At 36.8% G+C, this 27573-nt stretch overlaps 1 protein-coding gene across 1 annotated transcript; it reads left to right on the forward strand.

Moving 5' to 3' along the window:
* The first annotated feature begins 61 nt into the window (after window positions 1-61).
* Window positions 62-27347, forward strand: LOC115963672 (putative 3,4-dihydroxy-2-butanone kinase). The gene is made up of 20 exons (XM_031082765.1): window positions 62-227; window positions 2288-2361; window positions 2465-2528; window positions 4580-4692; window positions 4803-4850; window positions 5180-5251; window positions 5379-5468; window positions 6083-6256; window positions 6865-6948; window positions 8496-8551; window positions 9999-10129; window positions 10218-10310; window positions 10910-10974; window positions 17610-17753; window positions 17840-17880; window positions 24814-24897; window positions 25011-25084; window positions 25153-25265; window positions 25347-25442; window positions 26757-27347. The coding sequence occupies exons 1-20, from the start codon at window positions 188-190 to the stop codon at window positions 26883-26885; spliced, it is 1785 nt and encodes a 594-aa protein (XP_030938625.1). The 5' UTR covers window positions 62-187; the 3' UTR covers window positions 26886-27347.
* Window positions 27348-27573: the final 226 nt, after the last annotated feature.

Below are 27573 nucleotides of genomic sequence, written 5' to 3' on the forward strand. Positions count from 1 at the left end.
ATATATATATATATATATATATATATATATATATATATACACATATATCTCCACATGTTATAATAATAAGCCAACCACCTTCTGTCACCCCCAAACCAAACCCACGAGCAAGTAACCTCCAATCTCAGGCCTACATTTCATGCAAAACCACCACCTCTGCTACTGCTAGGGTTTACTGTCAATCGCCATGGCTTTTCAAGGCAAGAAGCTCATCAACGATCCCAACGGTTCGCATTCTTCCTATCTCATCAAAATGCATTAATTTGTTTTTGCACATTTCCGTTTTGAGATAACAACCTCTTTATTAATTTTACATTTTTTTTTTATACTCTCTGTTTGGTTACCGGGAAATTTTCAAAAATTCAATTAGCCAGATTTTTGTGTTTTTGACTTTAATAGCCTACAGATGAGATGGAACTTAATATATTTGAATCTGATTCCTTCCTTCTAAGATAGATGGCCCACTGTGGTAAGTGTAGGGTCTGTCTAGATACCTACATTTATATAACGATACTCAGAAATTTTGCTAGGATCTTGATCTTCAACCATATTCTAAATAGATGGAAACTGAGCTCATGTTTCGTTGTTTTTGGCACTGATTGTGTCAATTAATTTAGTTCATCCATAAAGCTTTGTTGTTACCCTCTTGCCCATAAAAATTGGACAAATCTCTTTGGTCTTGTATCCCATGAGGATCGAAGTTAATTACAAGTTGAGTCACTCAAAACAATTCATGGCAATAGGTCATTTTCTAAAAGGAGAGTGATGGCAAGGATGATAACATGTTAAAATTGAGGGATGAAATTGAACTCCAACACAGTTCAGAAAAAATATATGTTTGCTTTGCCTTTTTCAAAAGCAATTTTAAGAAGCACTCTTCCTTATCTTTATCCGCATTTTTTATTTTTTTTGGTTTTAGAAGATGGAAGGACTGGTTTTGGTACTGATTAAGAAAGTGGCCCTGAAGGCTAAATCTTGTATTGTCGTTATCTTTTTATTTTTTGGGCTGCCAGGGGGTTTTCTCTTTTAGTTTTAAATTAATTCAAAACCTTAGAAACTAAAACCTTTACTCAGCTAAATCTAATATAACTACATGGCATATCAAGCTTAGAAACAATGGAGAATTAGGGAAATGCTTTATGGCATTTTGAGTTTTCTGCTGCCGGGGGAGGGGAGGGAATTTGCGTTGTTGTTCCCTCTTATAGTCCTTGTCTCTAATATGTCAATGTGAAAGTTTATAGTGATTGAATAGGCAATGAGCTTTGTCAATTGCTATCATATTTCACATTGACATATTGGAGGTAAATTGAAGAGGCAATTAGCTTTGTTTACTTATCCAAAAATAAAAAGGCAAATAGTGTTGTACGGAAAGCCACAACGGGGTTGAAAAAGTGATAAAAGCTAGTTGATAAAATTTGTTTGTAATTGTTTCAAGTACAAATTGTTCATCATCGTGAGCAAGATATACTTAATAAAATTTCCAATTACCTATCAATAAATGTGTGTGGTTCGTGGCCTAGACTGGTCAGTGGTGTGAAATTAAATAAGAAAAAGAGTCTGAATCACAAAGAGTTTTCATTTCAGTTTTTCTTTTTCATTACATGTGTTACTTGCGACTTTCAAAAACTGGTTTGTTTGGTTCTTTATTGAAGTAAAATTTTAGGGTTTTAGTCTTATACTATTGTAAGTGTTGGTGCCAATGAGTTGTTGAACTAGACATCCTAGGTTTGATCCCCACTAGGAGTTCCCCTGGATTACCTGATACTTGGTAATGGTGGCAGGTCATATATCTGTAAATTACTCCCTAGGGTTGGGTCCAAAGGGCCCTGCCTTGGTGAGGTTCCATATCATAAAAAAAAAAGTGTTGTTGCCATTGAGCCCTAGCTCAAATCACATATCCTCCTTTGGGTCCTCCCATAAGAAGGAATGGAGGGTAAGGTAGGGGGTTCAATACCCACAAGGTGCATGTGTAACTTACTAATAAAAAAATAGTCTTGGTTCTCTTTGGCTTTGCTTAATTCTACTAGGACAAGGTAAGGGGAAAAAAAGGAGCTTAAAGCTATCTTCCTTTCTTGAGAAATATTACGTCCTTTTTGTCTTTCTTTTGGAGTTATATATGGGTAGTTATGGAGTTGGTCTATGCCCTTGTGTAAGTACATCACTCTTTTGTTTTTTAGGGCTTGGCAAGTAACGTGGCAAGTTACAATAAAAGAGAAATGCAATGTAGTCTTTGCTTGTTGGAAAAATTGGGTTTTAATTGCTTGTCATTGTGGTTTCATTGTTGCAGATGTGGTAACTGAGTTCATCGAGGGACTTGTGGAAACTTATCCTGGGCTGCAGTACTTAGATGGTTTTCCAGAGGTGATCTTTTTCTCTTGAGTTTTCTTCTATAATCAATAAGAAGCAGCTTATATATATAAATGTAGAATTTATAATGATACTTTCCTGCTTTGTGGGGATACAGGTGAAGGTTGTATTACGTGCTGATGTTTCAAGTGCAGCATATGATAAAGTTGCAATCATATCAGGTTTTAGACCATGAAAAATATTAAATAATTTTTTTGATTTTAGTGTCATAACTTTGATCACCCTCTCTTAAACTTTTAATATCATCTGTTTATAGTAATTTTCTGGCCTAGAACAGTTGTATATGCATGTTTGATTGTTTTCCATAGTTTCCCTTGTCACTTGTACGGTTTAAAGAAGAAATGGCAATCGGGAAAAAGTTATCCTTTTTTAAGGATAATAGCCTATTGCTAGCATGGAGATATTATTTTATTGAACACTAATTCCTTTTCTATAAATTGATATTATTTTATTTGTGCTTGCCTTTCATTGCATTTTTTGTTTTGCAACTATTTTAGCCCATGGTAGGGCATGAAGCTAACAACTTGTAAGTTAATAGTATCTAACTTTTAAAACAGCACCTACATTCATAGAATTGGTTTTGGCAAGGGCATCAAAATGCAAACTTTGTGGAAAGATTTTTATTTTTTTTCCCCAAGTAAATGGCTCTTGAAAATCACCCTTGTCTGTTTGGCAAACAGTGGTTAGCTTTTTGCTTTTTATCTCTCCTTTTACCAAATTAGTAGCAAAGCTTGCTTTTTGTCTCACCTGTCACAATTAAGCTACCAAAATTAGGTGATGCCAAATTGGTAAGCAGAAACCAGTACTAATTCTATTTATTTATAGGCCTGTAATATAAGGTTTTTGGTATCTCCCTTTTCTGACTCCTTTGCTGTGAGTTTTCCCCTTTTTAAAATCTTAATAACAAAATTGTTGGTGAAGATTTGCAATTGTGGTTTTTAATTACCCAAAAAGACATGTGAGGGACTTGATGTTATGGATTATTGTGCTCAGTAGAAATGATCCTCACAATTAGCATGAGATTAGTCATCGGTAAATATCAACTTCCTATGAAGGTCGCATTCTTTTTGTGGACAGCAGCTTGGAATCGGATTCTTACGTTGGATAATTTTATGTGGAGGGGTTTGCTATTAGTGAATCGGTGCTGTATTTGCCAAAGGGAGGGAGAATCAGTAGTTCATCTCTTTCTGCATTGTGATGTTGCCCATGCACTAGGGGGGATGTGCTCCAATTGTTTGGGATTCATTGGGTCATGCCAGAGTCGATTAAGAATTTTTTATTTTTCTGGAGAAATTGGCTTGGGAAGCATGGTTTGGATACTTGGAAATTAACTCTGGGATGCTTGATGTGGATTGTTTGGAAGGATAAGAATCGCCACTCGTTTGATAACTCTGAGAGCTCCTTGGATCAATTAAAATCTGGGTTTCACTGCACTCTTTTGATTGCTCTAGGTGTTAGGGTTTCGCTGATTGTTCTTCCTCTTTTGATTTTCCTATTTCCCTTGGACCTCCCTTTTGATTTCTCTGTATTTTTTTTTTTTTTTTTGTTCCTTTGTATTCATTATCATGAACCTAATGCCTCTTTTTTATGTTTAATAAAATTGCATCTCTTACTTATCAAAAAAAAAAAAAAAAGGTATGCTATGGATTGTTATCTGGTTAACAGTATGAACCAACTTATTTCACACAATTAGATGCCATTTCTGCTGTGCCTGATAGCTTTGACAACCTTTTTGCTACTTGTTCCGTGCTCTTTTATTCATTATTTTCCCTTCTGTATCCATGATGGTGTCTTTTTGGAGAGAGAGAGAGAGAGAGAGAGAGAGAGAGTAACAATAGGTAATTAGCGGAGCTTTTACTGGGTCATGGGTCATCCAAGGAGATAAAGAAGTTTAACTAAAACAGGAGTCTGTCTAATATGCAGTTTTGTATGATAACAAGAATATGAAAATTACACTCTTGTTTCATGAAAACTTTATACTTTTGAGGCAACGATAGGGCTTATGGGCCTTGGAGCTATGTTCCCAGTCCATATCTAATTACTATCACTATCCCTTTTTTAATATAATGCATGGAACAAGTCATTCTTGTGCATCTTGTCAGTATTTGGCCTTTCACATGTTTCAAGATAGTCTGCTTACATTCAATTACTGCCCTGCAAATAAATTGCGTATCCTAGGGAGCCTTTCTTTATACTGTTCTATTCTAAACAGGAGGTGGAAGTGGGCATGAGCCTGCACATGCTGGATATGTAGGGGAGGGGATGCTGACAGCAGCTATTTGCGGGGATGTTTTTGCCTCTCCACCAGTAGATTCAATTCTTGCCGTATGGTTTGTTTGTATTTATTCTTATATTTGGAAGAGCATATTCATCACTCTGTCAATAATTATATCACTCTTCTTAGAAAACTCTAATATAACCTGTTTTTACTTTAGGGCATCCGTGCTGTAACTGGTTCTATGGGATGTCTTCTGATTGTCAAGGTATTTTTATTTGTTATGTAATATCTTAATTACTTTTAGATTTCTACATCAGGGTTTGTGGAGGCGTCCTTGTTCTAGGCATCTAATGGAATTTCTTTCGGAAAAGTGATGCTGATTCTGGATACCCCCCAGACCAGTTAAAAAGAAAATATATAAAAAGGAGTGAGGGAGATTTTTTGCAAGGCTCTTCAAACCATGTTGGAAACTGCAGTAAGCTTGGTGAATGGTTTATGGCGTGAATGTGGTTAACTTGAATAGGATGGTTTGATTAATAGGAGTCGTTTTATTTCTGTGTCTTGATTCATGGTGTAGTGATCTGTTATTGACAGAATTATACTGGTGATCGTTTAAATTTTGGTTTGGCTGCCGAGCAAGCAAAATCTGAAGGTTATAAAGTGGAGGTATTGTTTTCATTTAATTTTTCAATTCAAATCATCTTATATATGTTTAGATTCCTGAATAACACCCCCCCCCCCCCCGAAAAAAAAAAAAAAAGTGTAATAAAATTTCTTTTTTTGCACCTTGTAGACCGTGATTGTTGGGGATGATTGTGCTTTACCTCCACCTCGAGGCATAGCTGGACGAAGAGGATTGGCTGGGACTATTCTTGTTCATAAGGTTCACTCTCTCTCCCAAAACACATAACACAAAGGAGGTTGGTGGCATGTCCATTTGTGTGGACGAAGAGAATAGACTCCTTGCTCTTTTTCCCTCTCTCTCTCTCTCTCTCTCTATATATATATATATATATATATATCCTTTTTCTGGTACTTCATATAGAAAATTTTCTATTCTTTAGTGCGCTCTTTCCTTGTCTTATTAATTTTTTCCTCAGTAAGATTCTTTTTGAATATTTTTCAATAGTTATTTTATGTATGTGTTCACTGGGTGAAAAATTATGAATAAGGCTATTCATGAAGAGTATGAATCTTTCTTGATCATAGATCATACATTCAGATCCTGGTTTATAAGTTCATTTTATCAAACAGGAAAATGAAAAGAAAAGAAAAGAAAAATAAAATAAATTATTATGTCATAGTTTTCAATGAGATTCTTCTATTATGCCTTTTCCCCCCTTTCGGAGTCATGGCTTGTTATATTTAATTAACAATAGAATCACCAGATTATTTTATTTTATTTTATTTTATTGGTAAGTAAAATTGTTAGGTAATTTTTAAAAGTTTTTCCCCACTTAATTAGTCCTACAAATTCTTACCCTTTGGGAAAGACAGGTTGCTGGAGCTGCTGCTGCTGCTGGCCTTTCACTTGCTGATGTTGCTGCAGAAGCAAAATGTGCATCAGAAATGGTTGGAACAATGGGTGTTGCACTATCTGTTTGCACACTGCCTGGACAGGTTACATCAGATCGTTTAGGTCCAGGAAAAATGGAACTCGGCCTTGGAATTGTAAGCCAGTTTGGGTGCATAAACTTATCTTTGAGATAAGAATTGCAGTCTTCATTTAGGTTTCAAAATTATAAATTTCTAGTTTAATTTAAAATAAGCTGGAGTTCATTCTCTGCTGAACATATGCTTAGTTGATTCTTTTGATGTATGCACCTTTTAATCTGGCTAACATTTGCTGGTATTCTCCATCAATTGCTTGGTTCTTTTTCGGCTTCCAAAATAATTATATTTCTTGTTTCATATTTACATATTAGGCATGCATAGTCTTTTCAATAAAATCTTTCTTACATATAAAAAAAAAAGAAGCATATTAGTTGTACTTAATGATAAATTACTAATTGTCTCAAAATTTTAAGCTATGTGAAGATGATGAATTTAATCTTTTAACCGTAATTCTAACATTTCCCCTAATGTGTGGGCCCAAACTCCGCCTTAAAAAGTATTTTAACTTTTTAAATGGGAGGTAGATTGGAGACAAGGATTGAACTCAGGATCTCCTATTTTGATACCAGGATGAATTACATTGTCCCAAAAGTTTAAGCTGTTAAGAAATGATGAATTTAATCATTTAACCATAATTCTAACACTAAACATGCATTTATTTACAGCATGGTGAACCTGGTGCTGCAATGGCTGACATTCAGCCTGTGGATGTGGTGGTTTCTCATGTTCTTAATCAGATACTCTCACCGGTATGTCCAAGTATTTAAGGTTCAATTCTTCTATTACTATATAACATGCTCCTCTTACTGTTTTAAACAGAAACTAAATTTGTGTTTAATATAGCTTATTCCACAAAATTATGCTAATGATCTTTGAATCAATTGGTAATCCCTTACCTATGAATAAGAGGTGGAATGGGAGGACGTCTAGTCCTTTGGCTGCCTCAAGGCTGGCTGGGTTAGGTAACTTGGATCATTGTTTAAAATTGGTATGGTTGTGTGACTGGTTTCTTCCTGTTGAAAGAGAGAGGAGAAAGAGGGGGGGGGGGTTCTTATACCCCATAATTATGAAGGTCAATATCCATCATAAATTTAAAATTTGTGTACCTTTCTTTTATGGTTATTTCTTTCTGTTTTTCTATCATCCTTGTCTATGTGGAGAATTTATGCTCTTATTTTTTGTTGCTTACATGGGAAATCATTGAAGTTAATTCTGTAGCTACTAGATAGTCTTTTGAAGAGTTCTTTTATTTATTTATTTTTAAAATTTTTTTGGGACAAATAATGTTCCTAGTTACATTTTGTATTGTATAGCTTTGGTGTCTTGCTAACACAAGCATTTTTATTTTTAAGTCTTGACAACATGTTCTAGTTGTTTGAAACTTGTAGCTATTACTGGCAAGTTGATGCAAGAGGCAGTGGGAAAACAGATTTATTTGATTTTATGTATCAAGGGCAATTTTGCAATTTTATAATATTCTGGAATTAGCTGTGCTAACAGTCCATTAGATCTTTTTTGGGTTTTATTTAAGTTTGTTTATTTAGTTGGGCTTAGTAGTAAAAGCGTAAGAAGTCCAAGTCTAGTCTTGTTAGGGTTTTGAGAAACCCTAGTTCAATTGGGAATATGTAGTCCAATCTTATTAGTGTTTTTTAAGAAATCCTAGTTCAACTAGGAATAGGTATTAGGCTCTTATTTAAAGAGTTGTAATGCTTTCTATTGAGATGATGAATATTTTCAGAATTTAATAGCTACGAAGCTTTCTTTATGGTTTGTGTGATGCAACCTTCTCTGAGGTGTGACACCAAGGAACCCTAGGTGTGATGCTTAGGAAGTCTAGGTGTGAAGCCTAGAATTTAACTTTTCTTTAATTTTACTATTCATGGTTACTGTTCACATCACAGTTCACAGCAACCCAAATCTTGATTTTCACATTGTTTCATCCCCAAACCCTACTATTCCCCTTCCCCTTTGGAAACCCTATATTCTCTATCAAAAACAAAATATAGCTATTGCTAGCATATTGGCAGAATCCATCTATCACTTCTCACAAAGCGAGGCACCTAGCTGTTTATGCAACTTCAGATTATTAGATTATTTTATTTTATTTTATATTCTGAACGTATTAGTAGATGAACGGTTTTGTGGTAGTTTATGTATCTTTACACCATGCATGTATTTAAATTTTGAATCACATTGTATATATTGTTAACCTCACAGGTTAAGGTTCTTTACTCTCTCCCCCAAAATGTTACAGCTCAATTTTATATCCTTTACTTTGAATTTTTAATCCCTGCAGGAAACAAACTATGTTCCTATTACACGAGGCAATAGAGTGGTGCTGATGATCAATGGGTATGTTGGATTTTTTTTAGTGCTTTAGATCAGAATTCACCTTATAAAGTAATGGAACATGAATTATTGTTCACATCATGATAATTGACACAATATATCAAAGAGATTTTATCTATACACAGTTGAGTGGAATGAGTTTCTAGCTTTCGACCATTTGGAGTATGGTCCCGGTATGTTTAATGTGGTTAGTTTGGCAGGAACGCAATACCCACACTTTTGAAGACAAGGAGAGAACATTAGATCATCTAAAATCTCTTCTTTTTGGTACTTTGTTTCTCTGGGCTCGCATTTGGGGGTGTACGAATTGTATTTCTTTATCTGAGTTTTTAGCCTCTAGTTCCTCTAGTTCTTGATTTTTTTGTATCTGTTTCTTGTTCAGAGTGTTCACTATCGTGAGCATGATGTTCAATTTTTTCAATATAAAGTCTTATTACCTATAAAAAAAAAGAGTTTCTAGCTTTCCCATGACAATGTATTGCAACACATCTCAGACAGAAATTTCAGAAAATTGTATGGTCTGTTTTTAAAAAAAAAAAAAAAAATCAATAATCAATTTTTACCTATTGGCTACCTGATCTAATTTAATAATTCTCTTTATTTAGAGGAGAAAAAGGAGGATTCAGATTTGGAAATATCTTTTTCTCAGATTAGATGGTAATATATTTCCTGTCAATGAAAGCTATACTATTTTTTTGCTATACGTTTGTCAGAAGATTGAGAAGATAAAAAAGGGAAGGTAAAATTCGACAATACATCTCTTTTAGACTTTTCTATGATCATAAATTCTCTGTTTTTACTCTCCATTCTTCAATATTAAAAATTTCTATATCTGAAGTTTTTGTCAATGTTGTGATGCTGAACTCTAACTCTAACAATCGATATCCAAACACTTAGAATTGGCAATATGAATTCTTTAGTATACTATGCTGCAGTTTTCCTCTGTACTGGAGTTTGGAGGAATCTCCTCTTCTTAATATGATAATGATTTACTGATAATAATAATTTTAAAAAAATCTATTCTGCTACAGTTTGTCTTGTTTTCAACAACCATGTAGAATACATATAATATGCCATATATCAGAGGAGATGAGTTTTGATAGTTAACCTGACTTGTAATACTCCTATCTGACCTTCCTGATCTTGGAAAATGTGTAAAAATTTGCCTTGCTTTCTAAATCAACCAACCCATTCAGCATAGAATGGTGATCGAGGAATGTAAATCTTATCAATCATTTGCATTTGTTTCTAATGGGTGAATTTGGTATGGCTGGTTAGTTAATACAGGTAAGTGTTGTTTTGTAGTGTTATTGTTTCCTATTATCATATTTTTTAAAACTTAGAAAATTTCAACTTGGTTTGCTTCCATACGATTGTCAAAATTTACCTGATGTTTGACTATCCTCATGGTATGCCTCCATTTTTGAGAATGTTTTTCTTTCAATTCCAGGTTAGGAGCCACCCCTATAATGGAATTAATGATTGCATCGGGAAAAGCAGTGCCAAAACTGCAGCTAGAACATGGACTGGCAGTTGATAGAGTGTATACAGGGTCATTTATGACATCTCTTGATATGGCAGGTTTGTTATCACTGGCAATAGCATTCTATCTAAAACTGATATTGTATTTTTTCTGAGTTTTTTTATTTTTATTTTTTATTTTGTTTAGGCTTTTCAATTTCCATCATGAAGGCAGATGAAACAATTTTGCAACGTCTGGATGCTGCAACCAAGGCTCCATACTGGCCTGTTGGTGTTGATGGTCTGTGAATGTGTTTGAACATTACTTATTTCCTTAATTTCCCTAAATTCATTTCTTCTATGTATAGGATTGTCTTTCATGAAGCTTCTACAGTGGCATTAGCATCATGGAGTTGTTATTGATAGTGGTCTAGTACCAAAAGGAGGTCCACTTTTTAGTAAAAAACATTATCTGTGTGTGTGTAAGGTTCAAGTTCCATTTAGTGTAACTCTTTAATAATGTTAAACTGCTTAATAATTTTCCTTGGATTAATATTTCTCCAGTCCCTTTTGGATTATATGATCTCTTTATGTCATCATGCATGCTAAAAGTATATTTTTCTTATATTATAAAAACTAAAAATATTGAGTTTTGGATTGGATAGTAAATGAAATCTATTGATGTGACATTTAGCATGGATGATAACTGAGGAAAATATTTAATCCAACGGTGTCTTGGACCTCTTGGTAAAATGTTATTTGAATGAAGAGTAATTGAATAGTGTAACATAACAAAAGTTACATAAGTGCAACTTGAATCCAGTCCCATATGTGAATGAGAATGACAAGTCCTACATTGATTTGATTTTCTTTGAGCTTAGAAGTTGTCTTTATTGGCAGGTAATCATCCACCTGCCAAGATTCCTGTTCCAATGCCACCATCTCGTTCTACAAAGAGTGATGAGGTATGTGCATGATTTTATTGGTCACCCTGAAATTCGGGTTTAGATGACTCCATTCTGAGGCAACTTATTTGCATAACATCTTTTCTATATGAATATTTGGTTGGTTTCCTTGAGGTGCTGTAGAAAAATGTGATATACTTTTGTTGTGAAAGGTGAAAAGTGTTTAGGGTTTGATAAGTCAACCCTAACACATAAAATATTATTTATATGTATATAAAGTACATGATATTATTGTTTTGCCCCCTAATACTCTTAACACTCCCCCTCAAGCTGGAGAGTATATATCATACAATCCTAGCTTGTTACACAATAAACCCAAACGAGTCTTACATAAATTTTTGGTAAACATATCAACAATTTGGACTCTTGTAGAAACATATGGAGTAGTAATCACACCATCTTCTACTTTCTCCCGTGTAATATGACAATCTACTTCAATATGTTTGGTTTGCTCATGGAACATAGGATTGGAGGCAATGTAAATTGCTGCTTGATTATCACAATGCATAGTCATAGGCAGCTTCACAACAAATCTTAATTTCTCAAGTAAATACTTAATCCACATAAGCTCACATGATGTGTGTGTCATGGCTTTATACTCAGCCTTTGCACTAGATCTAGCAACAACAGTTTGTTTCTTACTTCTCCATGTAATTAGGTTTCCTCCCAAAAAATTGCAATACCTAGTAGTGGATTTTCTATCTGACGGTGATCCAGCCCAATCAGCATCAGTGTAGGCTTCTACCCATAGGTGACCATTAGCTTTATACAAAAGACCACGGTTTGGATGTGCTTTAAGATACATCACAATCTGAATAACTACCTCCCAATGTGGAAGGAGAAGATCTTTCATATGCTGGCTCAAAACACTAACTACAAATGATATATCTGGGCGAGTAATTGTGAGATAATTCAGTTTGCCAACCAAATGATGATATCTCTTAGGATTAGATAACAGCTCCTCCTGATCTTCATATAGTTTGACATTAGGATCCATAGGCGTCTCCACTGGTTTAGATCCTAACAAGCCAGTTTCTTTCAAAATATCCAACACATATACTTCCTTTTTGATAAATTGATGTCTTCTTTAGATTGTGCTATCTCAATACCTAAGAAATAACGAAGTTTACCCATATCCTTAGTTTGAAAGGAATTTTGAAGATATCTTTTCAAATCATCAATACCCTTCTTGTCATCACTAGTAATTATAATATCATCAACATATACAATCAACAAAATCTTTCCTCTTGTAAAGAAATGAGAAAACACAGAATGATCAAAATGGCAACGTCGCAATCCAAACTTTTAACACTACTTCACTGAATTTACCAAACCAAGTTTTGGGAGATTGTTTAAGACCATAGATGGCCTTATGCAATCTACACACTTTTCTAGACTCCCCCTGAGCAACAAACCTAGGTGGTTGCTCCAAATACACCTCTTCCTTCAAATCGCCATTCAAGAAGGCATTTTTAACATCTAACTGAAATAATGACCACCCCAAATTAGTAGCCAAGGAGATCAAAATCCGGACAGAAGAAATTTTAGCAATAGGTGAGAATGTCTTGGCATAGTCGACACTGTATGTTTGGGTATATCCCTTGGCAACCAAGCAAGCCTTCAAGCGCTTAATAGGACCATCAAGCAAATACTTCATAATATACACCCAACGACAACCAACAGTAGTTTTCCCTGGAGGACGAGTAACTAAAGACCAAGTAGCATTTTCAGACAGGGCGGACATTTCGGCCTCCATAGCAAACTTCCAACCAAAGATAGACATAGCCTTTTGGATAGACTTAGGAACAATAGTAGAATTTAAGGATGTGGTAAAAGAATGGAGAGATGAAGACAAGTGATCATAAGAGACAAGCTGAGAGATAGGATGAGAGGTACAAGAACGCTTACCTTTGCACAAAGCAATTGGAAGAGAGGCAGGATCAGGAGGTGGATCACTAGGCGGGGAAGAAGTCTCCGTTGGAGGTTTTTGCCGACAACGATATACCTGGAGTGGTTTCTGAGGAGATTCAGTAGGAGACACAGGTGGTAGAAGAGGAAGACAAGGAGGAGAACTGTCACTAGCAACTGAAGGAGAGAAATAGGACTGAGATTCATCAAATGTGACATCAGTACTAATGAAACGACGACGAAGAGTAGGTCAGTAACATCAGTATCCCTTTTGAGTACGAGAATACCTTAATGGATCTAGGATTAAGTTTGTCACTTCCTGGATCTAAGATATGAACATAGCACACACAACCAAAGATCTTAGGAGGTAGATGAAACAAAGGTGCATTAGGAGAGAGCACAGTATAAGGGATTTGACTACCTAGAACAGTGGAAGGCATACGATTAATCAAGTGATAGGTAGTGAGAATAGCATCACTCCAATATGATTTGGGAACGTGTATATGAAATTTTAAGGCACGAGTGACCTTTAACAAATGATGCATTTTGCGTTCAGCAATACTATTTTGTTGTGGAGTATGGGGGCATGAAGATTGGTGAATTATACCATGATCATCAAAAAATTGAGAAAAAAATGTAAGAAAATATTCACAAGCACTATCAGACCAAAAAATACGAAGGGAAGCATTAAACTGAGTCTTTATTTCCATATAAAACGATTTGAAAATTGAGTATAATTCAGACCTTTCTTTTATAAGATAAAGATAGGTGACTCTAGAATAATCATCAACAAAAATGACAAAATATCTAAATCTTAACAATGAGGGAGTGTTTATTGGACCCCTAATATTATAATGAAGTAAATGAAAAGAACTACTAACACGACTCTCACGCCTAGAGGCAAAAGGCAAACTATGTTGTTTACCCAACTGACATGCTTCACATTGTAAGGACTCAATTTGATGACACAACGGAACTAATGACTTCAAATTCAAGAGAGATGGATGACCAAGGCGACAATGATGTTGAAGAGGCAAGATAGACAAATGAGAAGCCACAAAATGGGAAGAACCACGCCGATCTAGGTAATAAAGTCCCCTGGCTTCATGCCCTCCACCAATAATCTTCCCTGTCTTGAGATCCTGAAAGATACAATGAGTGGATAAAAAAATGGCAATGCAATTCAAAAGCTTAGTAAGCTTACTAATTGGCAAAAGATTAAAAGGAAAATTAGGAATATATAAGACAAAAGAGAGAGAGATTAGGACTAAGATTGGTAGTGCCCAAACTAGAAACTGTAGTGGCTGAGCCATTTGCCAATGTAACATTGGGAAGACTACTAGATTGCTCAAGGTCAAAGACTAAGCCTGAGGTACCTATCATGATTAGTAGCACTTAAGTCAATGACCCAAGGGTCCTGAGTGGCAAGACAAGTCATGGAAGTACCTTGTTGAGCCAAAGTAGCAGTAGAATCAGACCCAATAGAGTTGGAATGCAGAGACAAGAGGCGATTGTATTCTTTCTCAGGGATGGAGACTACTTTGGATGTTGGTAGAAGTGACTGTGAAGGCAGTTCTTCAACTTGAAAACTAGCTTGGTGAGTCGAGGGTTTACCATACAACTCCTAACAAAATTCTACTGTATGATTCTCACAATAAGTGCACTTATGAAGACCAAGTCCTCGACCACAACCCCCTTGTTCACTACCACGACCCCTTTGGTCGCGACCTTCACGGCCTCGGCCCTCATGACGTTGGCCTCCACGACCACCTCTATTACTCCTCGTATAAGTGGCAAAGGCAGATTTATCACCAGAAGGTAATGTATCAGTATTGGAGGAAGAGGTAGTACTAGAGTCAGATAATGTGGCTTGTCGAAGTCTACCAAAACTTCACTCAATGAAGGGAGGATTGGACTCACAAAAATTTGTGATTTTACTGGTTTCAAACTTTTAGGCAATCCAGAGAGGAAGCGAGCAATATGCATAGAATCTCGTTGTTTCTTCATAGTTTTAACATTAGAGGAGATGGGCTGATAAATATTGAGTTCTTCTCAAATGTCCTTAAACTTTGCTATAATAGTCCTCCAAAGACAAATCACTCAAACTCAAGGAGAAATAATTTTGGTGAAGATCATAAATCCACTTCAAATTTTTAACACAGTAAAGTTCCTTGGCTTGTTTCCAAACAAGTTTAGCAGTTGGTAAGAAAACCAAACTACAGCTAATCTCTTGGACTCCATGCTATTTCACAAGCAACTCCTAATTTGTGCATCTTCGGCTCTCCAATCGGCAAATTTAGGGTTTGTAGGTACAAGGGGTTCTCTAATCACGTAATCAAACTTCTTTCTATCAAGAAGAAAAACTTCAACAACCTGGGCTCACTGAGCATAATTACTTCCATTAAGACGAATGGAAGTAATTGATAACATATCAGGTGATAAGAAATAATTAGGGGGATGAACACTGTCTTTGGACTCCATAATAGCAATCTTAAGAACAAACTAACACTAAATAAATATGCTAGTGAACCCGTAAACAAACGAAAGAACCACACTGACTACAGTGAAACAAATTTAAAACCAATGTCCTCCAACCAGTTGGCAAACCAATAGCAACACCAAACTCCAATCAAGGCAACAATCAATCCATACCAACACCAGTAGACCCAGTCCACCACTAAACATCAACCAACAAAGTCTAGCTCAACAAATCAACCCAAGGTTGCTTAAACTTAAAGTCATACTGTAGTGAAGAAAATAAGAAAATAAAAATTCAGACCATATTAAATCATAGCCGAAAAACTCTTTTGGAAAACTTAGGTGGCAGTGCTAGGGCACAGGAGTGGTGGCGTAGGAGGTGGTGAGGGGGCTAGGATGGGTTGCCAGAGGAAGGCAAGCAAAACCGTGCCTTTCTCGCGGTTAGGCGACGTCTACCTGGTGTCGTGAACCCGAGAGAAGATCACCTGCGCTAGGCAGCTCCTCTAGCCACTAGATCGAGGTCATCGGAGATCATCAGTCTTGTTGGAGAGCTAGCGAGAGTGTCTGAGAACTAGCAAGGTCGTCGGAGGCAATTGTAATGGTATCTGGCGGTGGCGGTGGTAATGGGTGTCTGTCAGAGGGTTAAAGGCAGTGGTGTGTTGGGGGCTCTAATACCATGTTGTTAAAGGTGAAAGTGTTTAGGGTTTGATAAGTCAACCTTAACACAAAAAATATATTTTTTGATAAGTAATAAGTTATATTGATAAAAAAAGGGGAACACCCTAGTACATAAGGAGTGAACAAGGGATAAGAAATCAAATACAAAAAATATTTTTTTTGATAAGTAATAAATTATATTGATAAAAAAAGGGGAACACCCTAGTACATAAGGAGTGAACAAGGGATAAGAAATCAAATACAAAAATTGCAAGAGTCTAGGAAATCAATAAAAGAAGGGAATGATTGTTTTTGCAAGACAAACAACCAATCTCTTAAAAGTTCTAAAAAAGAGTAGCTTGAGGTCCGGAATAAATCTCTCAATATCTTCAAAACATCTACTATTTCTCTCCCTCCAAAGACACCACAATAAGCAATGAGAAATGATGGACCAAATAAAACCATTTCGATGACGACCAAAGCTGCCTTGCCAACACCGAAGCAGCCCCAAAACAATGTGCGGCATAACCCAAGTTACTCCAAATAGACCCAAAACCATAGACCATAGATCCATAGCAAAAGGACAATGAAGGAATAGATGGTCAACCGATTCACCATTTCTTTTACACATGTAGCACCAATCCAAAATCCACACTTTCCTTTTTCGTAAATTATCAATCGTCAAGCATTTCCCTAAGGCAGCGGTCCATACAAAGAAAGCTACTCTAGAGGGAATCTTCTGCTTCCAAATACTTTTCCCAGGAAAACCATAGAAAGTGGTGCCAACTAAAATTCTATAATAATCACTAACCAAGAAACCCTTATCTTTGCTAGGAATCCAACACATTTTATCCTCACCTAGCCCCCTTATAGGAGAACCATATAAGGTTTCCATGAAGTCTGACATAGCCTCTAGATCCCGAGCATGCACACCCCTAAAGAATCTCACAACCCAAAAGAGGACACCATTGGTGGATATCATAAGCTTAGCCACACTGGCATCCTTATTCTTGCAAAATCTGAACAAGTCCGGATATCTAACAGCAAGAGATGTCTCTCCACACCACCGGTCTTGCCAAAACTTCACTCTATTATGCCCATCACCAATATCCTAACACAAAAAAATTATTTATATGTATATAAAGAAGTACATGATATTACTGTTTTGCTCATACTCGTAACAACTTTCACTACCTAATGCATGGAAGTATTATCTGTCAGCATGTTTAGACATTATATGATGTAGTCAGGAAAGTGTTGGTATGTTACAGTGGTAGCATAATGGTATATACTAGTCTTCATTTCTTTTTCCTCATTTGGTTCCCCTAAGGCCACCCTCCCCCCCTCCTCCTCCCCAAACAAAAAAAAAAAAAATGTTCACGGGTTCTATGGTTTTAGAGTTCATGGTACCATGGAAAGTTGTCTGTTCATGTGGTATTGTAGCAGCCTAGTTTCATTTTTTTCTATCAATTTGGAGCACAATTTGATTGTGATGTACAATATATTTGTTTTCTATTTTCAGTTATTCATTTTTTTCCTCTTTACTATACTACCTTATTTGACCTTGACTGCTGGTGTCTACTTTGGATTAGTCATTAAGCCGACCGCCACAACAGAATCAACAAGGACATATTCTTGAGGTGGCTATTGAAGCAGCTGCAAATGCAATTATTAATCTTAGGGACAGTCTTAATGAATGGGATAGCAAAGTAGGAGATGGTGACTGTGGGTCAACAGTGAGTTCTATCCTCAAAACTCTCATCATTTCCTATTTATTGTTATAGTATGTCTCATTCAATGACTAATTTATTTGCTTCTGCAGATGTACAGAGGTGCAACAGCAATTCTGGAGGACATCAGAAAGTAAGTTTCTGTTCAGTTGTTTGGACCTTTTTGTTTCCCATCTTATCTTTTATATATATATATATGTGTGTGTATATATAAAAGATTGCAAAGTGTCTTGAAATTTCTTCTATTTGAATATGGAACTATTATATCCCTGAGTTGCTTTGCAGCCTCCAGTATTCAGCTCATCCCTCTTCAGAATTAATCTAAAAACATGAGAGATTAATTCTAAATTTAGAGAGAACACAGGAGGAGGCCCGACTACCTCAGATTAGCCAAATATTTTGTTCTTCTTTTTCTCTGAGCAAGTATGGGAGGTTCTCGCAGTTTTTTTATTGAATCTAAATTATTTCAGTTGGTGATTGAGGAAGGGGGACGTTATTTTTCTCTACGGATTTTTGAATGGGGCAAATATTTTATGAAATCAGTTTTTATGGGTAAGAGTGTGGTACAATGGCTGATTAAGAGTATCAAACACACTGTCGTTGGGGTTAGTTCCAAGCATTTTTTTTTATAATTAGGGATGGGGATATTGCTTATACTCTCCAATGGGGCTCCAACTCTTTTGGCCAATTCTTATTATTGACTGAACTCAAAGTTGGTGGTTTTAGGAGGTCTGTCATTATCCCTGAAGGCAATGCAAAAAATGGTAGGAGGGTTTTTGGGCTTGGATTTAGAAAGATGTTGGAACCTAACCAATATGCTATGGGTGTTTCAGGCCATTCAAAGTTCATTGCTCAGCCTCTTAAAAACTCTAAGCTTCAAATTTCTAGAACCTTTGCTGATACACTAAAAGGCCATCATGTGCTAGCAAGGGACAGGAAAAACCCAGAGCAGTTGGCTACCAAAGAAAAAGGAAAGGCTCAGTTAGGGGAGAAGAGGATGGTGGTTCTGAATCCAGAACCTGCAAAACTGTTGTTGAGTGAAAAACCAGTGGCCAATCCTTGTCTGACTGCTATAGGTGGCGGTGTTGAGAGAGCTCGGAGCATTAATGTGGATTTTAATTTAGGAGAAACAATTATGGGAGGAAATAAAAAGAGATTTCCATTGACATTCAATTCAAATTCAAAAGTTTCTAATTGTGGCGGAGGGCGTGATTTTAGGAATGCATGCTTGACAGGGAAGGGATTGATTGTGGAGGTGGATGAGAAAGGAAAGAGGAGGGTTATGTGGGATTATAAAACAGGTGGACCAAAGTTTTTTTAAATGGGCTTCACGGGGGATTTAAAAACCTAATAGTAGGCCCAATCTGGTTCACGGCCTGAAATTGACTCAGCCTTGTGTGGGCTTTTCTAATCCCCTCACATTAAGTTTCTCAGGCCTAAGCACTTTTGAAGTGGGCAAGAACTCATCTAAGGCAAGCCCAAGCCCTCTAGTCATTCGTTTGGCATCAAAGGATGAGTCTCAAGTCACCTATGAGCCTTCAGTGGTGCTGGGTCAACTAGTGGAGACCCCAATGGTGCTCATCCGTGGCATCTCCGATGGGGAGCCTAGCCCGAGCCATCTGGTCCAATTATCGGTAACAAAGGATGATTGTCAGATCTCCCACGAGCTTTCTTCTTAGGCAGTGGTAATGGGTTGTTTGGTGGAGACTCTGATGGAGGCTCACCGTAACATTTCTGACGGGTGTAGCTCTGATGGGCTCGCGATGGTCCCAGGTACAACCAGAAAGGTTATTTTGCAAGCATCAATTGGCCTTTTCTTGGCAGATATTCTTTGGAGTTTATCGAAAGTTGGGTTTATGGATTTTGGTGTCTCGGACTATAGTGGTGAAGAAGTTGGAAGTGGGAGTTGTGTGAGTATTATTTAGGGGAAGGAGGACTGGTTCATCAGCCCGATTGCAGCCCTTGAGATTCGATCAGCCCACTTTAGCGTTGATACCATTGACAACAAATTGTGGCCTGCCAGGGATGTGTGGTTTGATGGGGGAGGAAATGACTGGCTCAAAACTGGGTTTGGGTGAGGAGTGTTTCTCAGATTGTAACCCCCTGATTATCATTGCTCCTCCAGAGCTGGCTTTGTCAGAGGAAGTGCACGATGGTACTAAGGTAATGGGTCTTGGTAGTAAGCTGGATGTCTCAAATTGGGTGAGGCACAGAATCCCAGGTTTTGGTAAATTGGTTGGGCTTCCTATTAGTCCTCATGAGTGGTTGTGTATTGCTCACCTTCAAAGGCTGGAAAGGGAGATGGAGGAGAACAACCTGTTACAGTGAAAAGCTACTGTTAATCGAAAAGTAGTTGCTCCTACAGGTAGAGGGAAAAGAGAGCTAAGGAATTTAATTTCCTCTGTTAACTATGATGGATGGTAGAGTGTTGGTTGTGTAGTAGAGATAGTAGGGAAAAAAAGGTCTTTATGAAGCTGAAAATGATTTCTTCGAATGTCAGGGGGTTAAATGACTCTCAGAAACGTCTGGTAGTGAGAAACTTGTTACATGAGTGGAAGTGTGATGTAGTGTGCCTTCAAGAAACTAAACTTGCTGGCATGAATAGACAATTAGTTAGCAGTTTGTGGAGTTGTCCGTATGTGGATTGGGATTCTTTAGATGCTGACTAGACGGCTGGTGGAGTATTGATTATGTGGGATAGGAGGGTTTTAGATAAGTTGGAGTTTTTGGTGGGTTCTTACTCGGTGTTGGTTCAATGGCAAGGTGTGGAGGATGGTTTTGTTTGGGCATGCTCAGGGGTATATGGCCTAAATGATAACAGTATGAGGGGACATATGTTGGATGAGTTGGTTGGTATTCAGCAATATTGGAATGTTCCTTGGTGTTGCATTGGGGATTTTAACATTGTTCATTTTGCAAGTGAACAGAGGGGTGGTTCTTGTCTTACTTCAACTATGGAAAAATTTTCAGAGTTTATTGAGAATCTAAACTTGATTGATTTGCCTTTGGAGGGAGGGAGATATACTTGGTCAAGTGGCACTGACCAACCCTCCATGTCTAGGATAGATAGAGCTTTAGTTTCACATGATTGGGAGGAACATTTTTTGGATATGATCCAGCGGTAAAATCCGCAACCTATTTCAGACCATTTCCCAATTCTTTTGGAGGCAGGGGGAATGGCGAGGGGGAAGAGTCCCTTTAGGTTTAAGAATATGTGGTTGAAGACGGATGGGTTTGTTGATAGGGTTTATTCTTGGTGGAATCGACATTCTTTCTCTGGTACACCTAGTTATGTGTTTGTTGAAAAATTGAAAGCTTTGAAAGAAGACATGATTCAATGGAACTGTAGAGAGTTTGGCAATGTTAGTTGTCAGAAGAAAGAATCATTGGGGGCTTTAGATTTATTAGATGTTAAGGAAGGGGAACTTGGACTCTCTGAGGCAGAAATCCACGAGAGAAGTGAGTGAAGTCTCAAGTAGAGCATCTTCTTTCTTTGGAGGAGATTTCATGGAGATAGAAGTTGAGGATGTTGTGTATCAAGGGGGGTGATAATAATACTAAGTTCTTCCATAAGATGGCTAATTCCCACAGAAGGTATAACCATCTAAGTTTTTTGGAAGTAGATGGGGTGATTTATGAGGAGGGAGTAGAAATGGCTACTCAAGTAGTTCAATTTTACAAGACTTTGTATGAGGAGACAGAAGAGTGGAGGCCTTCTGTGAAAGGCTTGGAGTTTGATGAAATTGGGGGGTTGGAAAGGGGCTGGCTGGAAAGGAGGTTTGAGAAGGAGATTCTGTTAGTTGTCCAAGAATTGGAAGGGGATAAAGCTCCAGGTCCGAATGACTTCTCTATGGCATTTTTCCACCATTGTTAGAGAGTTGTGGAAAGAGACATCTTAGCGGTCTTTGAAGAGTTCTATCAGCATTGTAAGTTTGAAGAATCTCTCAATGTTACTTTTATTGCCTTGATCCCTAAGAAATGATGCTTCTAATATTCGAGATTTTAGACCTATCAGCTTGGCGGAGATTATTTATAAAATCTTGGCTAAGGTTCTGGCAAATCATTGGAGAGTGGTGTTAGGTCAGTTGATATCAGAATCTTAGAATAGCTTTGTGGGAGGTAGACAAATCCTTGATTCAGTTCTTATTGCTAATGAGTGTGTTGATAGTCTGGTGAAGAGTAAGATTTCGGGGGTGATTTGTAAGCTAGATATTGAGAAGGCTTATGACCATGTGAATTGGGAGGCTCTTTTATATTTGCCAAAGAGAATGAGCTTTGGGGAGAAATGGTGTAGATTGATTCGTACTTGTATCTCCACAGTTCAGTTTTCTGTGTTGGTCAATGGGTCTCTAGATTTTTTTGGCAGTTCAAGAGGTTTGAGACAAGGGGATCCACTGTCTCCTATGTTATTTTTGGTTATGATAGAGGTATTTAGTAGGATGTTGAAGAGAATAGAGGGGGCAGGTTTACTTTGTGGCTTTAGGGCTGATGGTAGGAGGGGTGGTGGGGAATGTGTATCGCACTTGTTGTTTGCGGATGATACTATTCTAATTTGTGATGCAGATATGGAGCAGCTCTTACATGTTCGTTTGTTATTACTCTGTTTTCAGGCTGTGACGGGTTTATTAGCTAATTAGGTTATTAGTATTTTATTTAATTTCTAAGAGTTGAAGTTATTTTCATAATTCAATAAATTGGGCTTTGACCCAAGTTAATTGGGATTAGGGTTTGCTATCAGTAGTCTATATAAGTGCACTATTTTATTCCAATGGAGACAGTTTGCTTGGGTAATAAGATTTGCTATTGAAACTTTTCCAATGGCTTGGTGTTGATTCTAGGCAACCTTAGGTGTTTTTTTTTTTTTTTTTCTTGCTTGGTGCTAATTCCAAGCAAATTTAGGTGTTGATTCCTAGATTTATCTCTAATATTCTGTTCTTGTTGATTCTTAATCCCTTTGGAGAATTTGTGCTGCATCAGTTATGGAAATTTGATTGCAGTTTTCAAGTCGAAAAGCAGTGTCAAACAAACCTCCAACAAAATCACAGCCACGACCTGATCCTTACTGCCCACAAAAGCCATAGTTGCCACCTTGCAGCAACCCATCACTGCTGCTCACCTCCATCAATTACTTATCCTGCCACCATTGACATAACCCAAACCACCTAAAGTCGAACACCTGACTGAAACCTATAGCCCCAGTCAGCAACACTGCCCTTCAACGTAAATCAAACCAAGTCCAGCCATGACAAGTTACAACCCCATACACACTATCATCATCACTAAAACTCAAAAAAAAAAAAAAAATACACATACCATCATGATCCCACCTTTACTGACGTCAAAACCCCTTCCTCACAACCTAACCAAACCCTAGCTTTTTTAAACTTTATCCCCATGCTTCACCATTGTTGAGTCTGTGCTAAAAACATGGAAGTGTTGCCATGCATCAAGAGATCCTTTTAACCATTGTTTCATTGTGCCATGGGCACATCTCAACAACACCCATTGGCAACTCATATTGCAGATTGTGAGTTGTCTAGCAACATCTCCACTCCGCTGAGTGCTGCCGTCACACCCCCGCAAGGAAACGCCGAGTTTGTCTCCATAAAGCTACAATACCGCGTCATTGTTCTATTTGAGATCGATTGTGAAGAGTTCCACCTTATTGAGAGGAGGTGGGAGCTGATTTTTGTTTGAGTGTGGGTTAAGTTGAAAATTGGGTGAGGTGAAAAAAAAAAAAAAAACAAAGACTTTAATTAGGAAAGGGCAAAAGAAAGTTTTGATATAGCGGGTTAGCCCAAGCCTGTGGTGCTTCATGAACCTGATCCATTAAAAAAGAATCGGGCCCATCATGATCATATGGTTGCCAAAATTTAGTGATCGTGTTGGTGCTGACCTTAGCACACACCATGATTATCTAATTACACCTCCAGATTGTTCCAATGTGTTTTGGGGCTGGATCAGTAGTCTTTGATGCTAAGTGAAGTTGTAGAATATGAGATATTAGGATTAACAGAGAGAAAATATGGGGGAAAATATGGAGAGAGAGATTTGAGAAAAGGTGAAGGGCTTTGTTAATTTGATTACTCTCTAGGGTTTATGCTTTATGGCATAATTTCCAAAATACCCTTATGCCAATGTAAAATAACATGTTAATATAAAAGTATCAACTATCAAGTAACTCTGGCGTACATAATTTGTATGAGTGGTTTATATAATGATTAAAGTCCTGACCTTATTAAATGGGTTGGACGAGTATGAGTACTATCTACTAAGTTAAATGAGTGATATATGGATAGTTATATACCCAAACCAGTTATGATTATTACTTATAAAAAATTTATATATGTTATGTGGAGATTTTTTTTTTGGTTGGATAAAATATATATATATATATATATATTATGTGGAGATATCATTGGGTTAATGGGTAAAGTCCTAACTCTTATTAAATGGAATGGGTTGGGTTGGGCATGGGTATTAGCTAAGTAATTAAATGAGTTACCAGGTAGTTATGTACCCATCTCATTTATGATCTTCCCTAAACTGCCCGTTTCCCATCCCTTTGTTTTGAATATGAGTTGTAATGATCTAAACTGCAGTAACAACATTTCTTGTGGAACTTCTTTCACAATCTCTGGAAAGAGAATTCAGTTTATTTGTAGATATCCAGCCTAGCTATGGTTTCTCAAGAAGATAAAAGCAATTTAGAATTTTAATTACATGCTTTCTTGAATTCTTGCATTGTGATATGGATTTTGTGCTTATTGAATATGGTGGTTGAGCTACTTTTAATGCTCAGAATTTGTGATCCATAATGTTTAAAGCTTTGAACTTAAGCAATATACCTTTTCTTGTTTTGGTTGATCTGTGTGATATATTTTTTTTGGAAGCTTATGCGTATACAAATTCAGAGGTAGCAGGTATATTTACAGTTATTTTAAACTAACATACATGACGGTTTTTAGCTCAAGTATCTTTAAGTTTGTTATATTTGTCACATTCCCAGATGAATATCGTTCCAGATTTTTGCTCTCTTACTTTAGTATCCATCTTCTGTTCCCAGTTATCCTCTGAATGATGCTGCAGAAACAGTGAATGAAATTGGATCATCTATTAGAAGAATTATGGGAGGAACTAGTGGGATCATGTATTTTACTTTATCTTAATCTTTACTCGATTAAGCTTTAACAATAATGTTTTTTGACAATTAGTTCTGTAGCATTAGTCTGAAAGTTGACTTTTTCTCTCTTCTGGAAACAGATATAATATATTTTGTAAGGCAGCATATGCACAGTTGAAAGCAAGCTCTCAGCCAGTTGTCACGGCAAAACAATGTGAGATGATTCTCCTAATATTATAATAATCAGACTTGCACCTTCACTCATCAAGTTTCTTCTTTCAGGGGCTGAAGCACTTGAAGCTTCCATTACTGCAATCAGTAAATATGGTGGAGCTAGTGCTGGTTATCGCACATTGTTAGATGCCCTTATTCCAGCATCAGCAATGCTTCAGGAGGTCATCAATAATGATCACTATCTCTCTGTCTTCATTGTTAATGTGGTCTTATGTGACTAACATATCTATCTTCACTTACAGAGGTTAAATGCTGGGGATGATCCCTGTGTTGCTTTTGTCCTCTCATCTGAGGCAGCATTGGCTGGAGCTGAGTCAACCAAGCACATGCAGGCACAGGTGACATTCATATTATTCCTTTTCCTATATTGTAGGGGATTTGCTTCTTTCTGTGAGCATTGTAACTAATTGATGGATATGAATGTTAATAGCCCTTGACCAAAAAAAGTCATATAAAACCATGTGTTTTCTTTTCGTGATACTTATTAAGTTGGAAGTAATTTCCATGAATCCAGTAAGCCTCAGTTTGAATCTTGGACAGCTCTAGGGTTCTAAGAAAATGATTGAAAAATGTGCAGTGAAATTATATGTGATCATACCTTGTCCAATCTGTTATACTTTCTTTTTAAGGTTCGAACTGATAGATTCTCTTCTCTTATTTTTCTTTATTTATTTATTGGAACCATTTAAGTTATTAAGGATGTCAACCACATGGACTTCTAAATGATTGTCATTGTATGCACATTTTCTGGCATAAGATGGCTCTTAAGGTCAAAGGTTAAGACCTAGGATGCATGGAAACTTCATTTGGGGTGCTGTACCCGTGTCGTAACGGTGTCCAATCTGCCGTATCATGTTATAATTTTTCAAAAATTGCTTGTGTCGCCGTATTGTACCCGTACCCGTACCTATACTTGTACCTGTACCTGTACCTTTACCTGTCTGTATCCGTGTCTATGCATCCTAGGTTACTTAACCTTTGACCTTTGTGTGTGATCTTCAGCTTACTTGCATACTATGATTGTTCCTAGAGGTGTGTTAGAGTCAGAGGGTTTAAGCTATTGAGTCTGATGGTTATACATTGTGCTTTTCTTGAGGTTAGTCTGGATGGGCAACTAAGGTGAGCTTTATAAAGCCCTTGAGATATATAACCATCATTGTTGTCCATGAGTATCGCACACATACTTGCCATAGGATCAGTGCCAGTACTACTAATTTCTTCCATAACTGTTGCAGTTTGGAATAGGATCTGCAATGTTCAAATTTTGAAGAGAAAAAAAAAATGGAAGTGTGTTTTTGCTAGTTGGCATCAGAGTTAAGGACTTGTGTCTGTTGGTCTTTTTGTTGCATAAGGCTGGCCAATCGGTTGGTTATCTTTTGTCCTCTGCTGTTCAATGCAGAGATTAGTTGTTACATTTTGAATTGTAGATGGATGCAGTTTGGATGGTTGTAAACTCATGATAACTTATTTTACACCTAAACATCTTATGTTCAGGTCAGTGACGGCAGTCAGGTTGGATGTATGTATGTATAGTATATGTTAATCATGCTACCAAAAAAAAAAAAAAAAAAAAAAAAAAAAAAAAAAGTGAATTCCACATTCTTATGCATTGGTTTTATGAGCATGGGGATCTGATGAGAAAGCTTTTGTAGGCTGGTCGTTCGACATATGTTGCTGGGGAGATCCTTGCATCAGTACCAGATCCTGGTGCAATGGCTGCAGCTTCATGGTACAGAGCAGCAGCTTTGGCTGTTGAGGATAAATCCGGGGCTTCTTCATGAGCCAGTGAATCTTACTCATGCAATTCCTGCTCCTATTTTGCTGCAGATTTAACCAAAGTTTTGTTCATGATTTTAAGGTCTAACTGGTTAGGCTCTCCGCTTATTCTTTTTGTGCATAAAGCCGAGAGAGTGAATTTCACCCATACATCTCTTAAAACTTTCTTTTGAAATTTGTAAATTTCAAATATTGGTGACATCTATTCTAAATAATACCCATTGAAATCTGAGCATATTTTGTAATTTCCATGGTTCGAAAATGTGACCTTTAACGGTCCATGTCAGATTTATATACATTAAACCCTGAATTATGTATTTAGCTTGTCTGCTATGGGGTTTCAGTTATGCTAGAGTCTTGGAGTACATTCTACTCTTGCAATTTTTTTTCTGTTTCAAGCTAATCACAATATTACACAATGGATTTGTCTGTCATATGTAATCAACTTAAAGAGTATCAAACTTTCTAGAGTGAGCCTCTTTACTTTACAATTTGATTTGAAATTATTTTTATATATATTAAGACCTGTACATATAATACTTATTTTATTGTATAATATTCATGTTTGCCCACAACATTGTTGATTGCTTTGAAAGTTGAAACTTGATTTTCTTAATTCATATTTAAAGGGAAAAAAAATTATATAACACTATAAGACTATAACATATTATAAAATATACTGTTAAAAGTAGA

The sequence above is a fragment of the Quercus lobata genome, chromosome 10, assembly GCF_001633185.2.
Source record: "Quercus lobata isolate SW786 chromosome 10, ValleyOak3.0 Primary Assembly, whole genome shotgun sequence".
Classification (NCBI taxonomy): domain Eukaryota; kingdom Viridiplantae; phylum Streptophyta; class Magnoliopsida; order Fagales; family Fagaceae; genus Quercus; species Quercus lobata.